Here is a 2,761-nt window from a genome sequence, read left to right on the forward strand (position 1 = left end):
CCACATCACATCCATTCACTGCAGAGTGGCCTCTTTCTGGACAAATGCTCTGGCCGCTGCTTCAGAGCTGTGCGGGGGATGCAGCCACCTGTCGGGACGGTGGCCGGTCATCCTGGCTGACTGGGCGAGGGCCGTGTGCATCAGCTAGGAGCCTCAGGTGGTCCGAGCAGCAGCCCAGGTTCATGCGGCAGCAGGTGGTGTCGGCTGTCCCCACAGCCTGCAAGGTCCAGAGTTGGCAGCTCAAGGCACAGGCGTGGGCGCCCATCAGGCTGAAGGCTCCCACCAAGCCCAGCTGAGGAGTGGCAGAGTGGGAGCAGGATGTGCCAAGCCCCAAGGTCCCCGCCAGAACCAGGCCCCACAAGGCTGTCACAGTCAAAGACGGCCCTGCTGCAGTGCAGGCAGGTCAGAGTTGGGCCCGCCAGCCGAGGCATGGTGGACAGCGGGGGCTCTGCTGGCCCAACGTTCTCACCCCACGTGCCATCCCTAGAGCCTGCGGGAGCTCGGCCCCTGGCCACCCCTCTGCTCACGTGCACACACATCGCACTGCTGGCCACTATGTGAAATGCCAGCCCCACGCTGCCTCCACGTCCCCAAGAAGATGTGTCCTGGAGTTTAGTCTGAGGTTCCAGTTCAAGTGCATTCACCACAGACGTTCCCTTCGGCTCCGTGACGTGTTCCTGGTCATTCACTGTCACCCAGCACAGCTGGGACAGGCCACCGTGACTCGGGGGGGCAGTTCTGCATGTGAAGAAACCTACCTTCCACCACTACTTCCTGACGTGACAGCGTTCTCAGGGCGGACGGACAGCCGTGGTTTGCTCCTATTTTCCTGAAAGTTTGTTTTGTTATCTGGCCAACCTTGTAAAAAGAGCCTTCTGACACCCGGTTAGTGCTCTGAGGCTTGCTGTCCATGGGGTCTCACGACGGAGTGTTCTAGGCTGTGAGTTTACTTTATACCATGATAGTAGTTAGTTACAGAATAAAACAAGATACTGTTGGCTGCACACCTGGCGTCTTGGTTTCTGACGCCTGTAATAACGGGAATGCCCTCTCGGTCCTTGGGGCCTGTGGGCACCTGTGCTCGGCGTGGATGGCACACACCACCATGCACATTTGGGTGCAGGCACGCTGGCCCCCTTCAACCTGACAAGACAAACAAGTGAGGCTTTAGCACAGCTAGATTTGTCAGATCAGCTGAAGGTTAGCCCCCAACACTCACCAAACGACAGACCCCACTCTGTCCCATTTCCAGAAAGCCCCGCGTTGCTGCCTTGACAGTCTCCAGCCACGAAGGACCCAGGCGCTGGCTCCTTATACGTGGTTGGCAGCACCACATCTTCAAGACCCAGGCAAGTCGTTCTCTACTCACATCAGCACGTCAAGGCTCAGGGTCTCCTTGGAGGCAGCTCACCCTAGGCTGCCTTCTGCTTTCGCTCCTCCTGCAGGGAGGAGGGAGGGTCAGGCCGCCCACCCTAACCCCGTGGTGCCCAGAAGAGAAGCCAGTGCCCCTGGAGTGCCCGCTCCAACTCCAGCCTTGCCCCCGTCCCGTTCCCTCTGCCCGGAAGCTCCAGGGCAGCTCAGGCTCCCTCTTCCTTCTCCTACCTGGTGTGGCCGCCCACCTCCCATCTGTTCCCCTCCATGTTTTTAACATCAGCAACCTCAGCCTTTTTTGGGAGCACAGCAGGCGTGGGCTGGAGAAGCCCCTCCTCCTGGGACAGCCTGGACCCACCCCCAGACCCCACAGGCCCCTCACCCTGACCGTCTTCTCCAGCTGGGCCAGGGCTGCCTCATAGCGCGGGACCAGTGGCTGCAGCAGCTCCCCAAGGATCTCGTGCCGCTCCAGCTCCGGCACGCCTGCGCCAGCCAGCATCCTCAGGAACCTCTGCTCCTGGAAGGGAACAGCCAGGGGGCCGCGTCCTCAGGGCCTGGAAGGCTTGGGGCCGCCCTCTGCACCTGCCCTCACGTAGCTGGCTACTCACCTGCACCCGCAACAGCAGCGTGAAGGCCTGTCCAGCTCGTCCTGCTCGTGCCGTCCGTCCAACCCTGCAGCCAGGCAGTGTCTCCAGGCCGGGGCAGTGGAACCACGAGCCGCCCCGGCTGCTGCCCACCCTACGTGCCTCCCACACTCCCTCCACCCCGCGTGCTCCCTGCCCTGCGGCCTCACCGGTGCACATAGGTCCGCGCGTACTGTGGTGCGTCGTAGTTGAGCACCAGCTCCACTCCCGGCACATCGATGCCGCGGGCCGTGGCGTCTGTGCTGATGAGGCTGTGGGACATGAGGGCCCTGCTCAAGGGAGGCCACGAGTGAGGGCAGACGCCAGCCATGCCCCTCACTCCCGTGAGCCCAAGCGACTCTCCCATCCCAAGAACTCACAGCTGAATCTTGCCCTGCTCGAACTGCTTCAGAGTCTTCTTCCTCTGGCCGGGCCCGTGACGGGAGGAGAACTCAGCCACACTCACCCCCCCGAAGGCCTGGACGAGCAGGAAAAGCCTGGGGAAGAGAAGTCGACCAGTGGGGCCGTGCTGGGATGGCACGCGCCAGCCAGTCAGCCTTGTAGATGACACCTCAGCGTCCACACGGAGCCCTGTCCTCACCCCATTAGCTGCTGCACCACACCGCGCCACAGCCAGTCGCCCCAGATAACCATGCTACTGAGAACCCCCGATTTTTCACATCTCAGTTCCCATAACTGTCCCACATAAACAGCGCCCGCGGCCATTCTCCCTCGGTTCCCATAACTGTCCCACATAAACAGCGCCC

The 2,761-nt window shown here is 61.9% G+C and overlaps 1 protein-coding gene across 2 annotated transcripts in view; it reads right to left on the reverse strand.

Moving 5' to 3' along the window:
- Window positions 1–356: 356 nt before the first annotated feature.
- Window positions 357–2,761, reverse strand: part of DDX51 (DEAD-box helicase 51) — a 6,693-nt gene continuing 4,288 nt past the window's right edge. The window contains exons 11-16 of one of the 2 annotated variants that reach the window (XM_023739281.1): window positions 2,375–2,491; window positions 2,165–2,266; window positions 1,980–2,043; window positions 1,754–1,888; window positions 1,370–1,439; window positions 357–1,143 (exon numbers count right to left, since the gene is read on the reverse strand). In XM_023739281.1, coding sequence (XP_023595049.1) covers window positions 1,413–1,439; window positions 1,754–1,888; window positions 1,980–2,043; window positions 2,165–2,266; window positions 2,375–2,491 — 445 coding nt within the window. In that variant the 3' untranslated portion in view covers window positions 357–1,143; window positions 1,370–1,412. Of the gene's footprint in view, window positions 1,440–1,753; window positions 1,889–1,979; window positions 2,044–2,164; window positions 2,267–2,374; window positions 2,492–2,761 lie in introns of both variants that reach the window. The other variant, XM_023739280.1, reaches the window with a different exon arrangement.

Source organism: Trichechus manatus, unplaced genomic scaffold (genome assembly GCF_000243295.1).
Source record: "Trichechus manatus latirostris isolate Lorelei unplaced genomic scaffold, TriManLat1.0 scaffold00131, whole genome shotgun sequence".
Taxonomy (NCBI): Eukaryota; Metazoa; Chordata; class Mammalia; order Sirenia; family Trichechidae; genus Trichechus; species Trichechus manatus.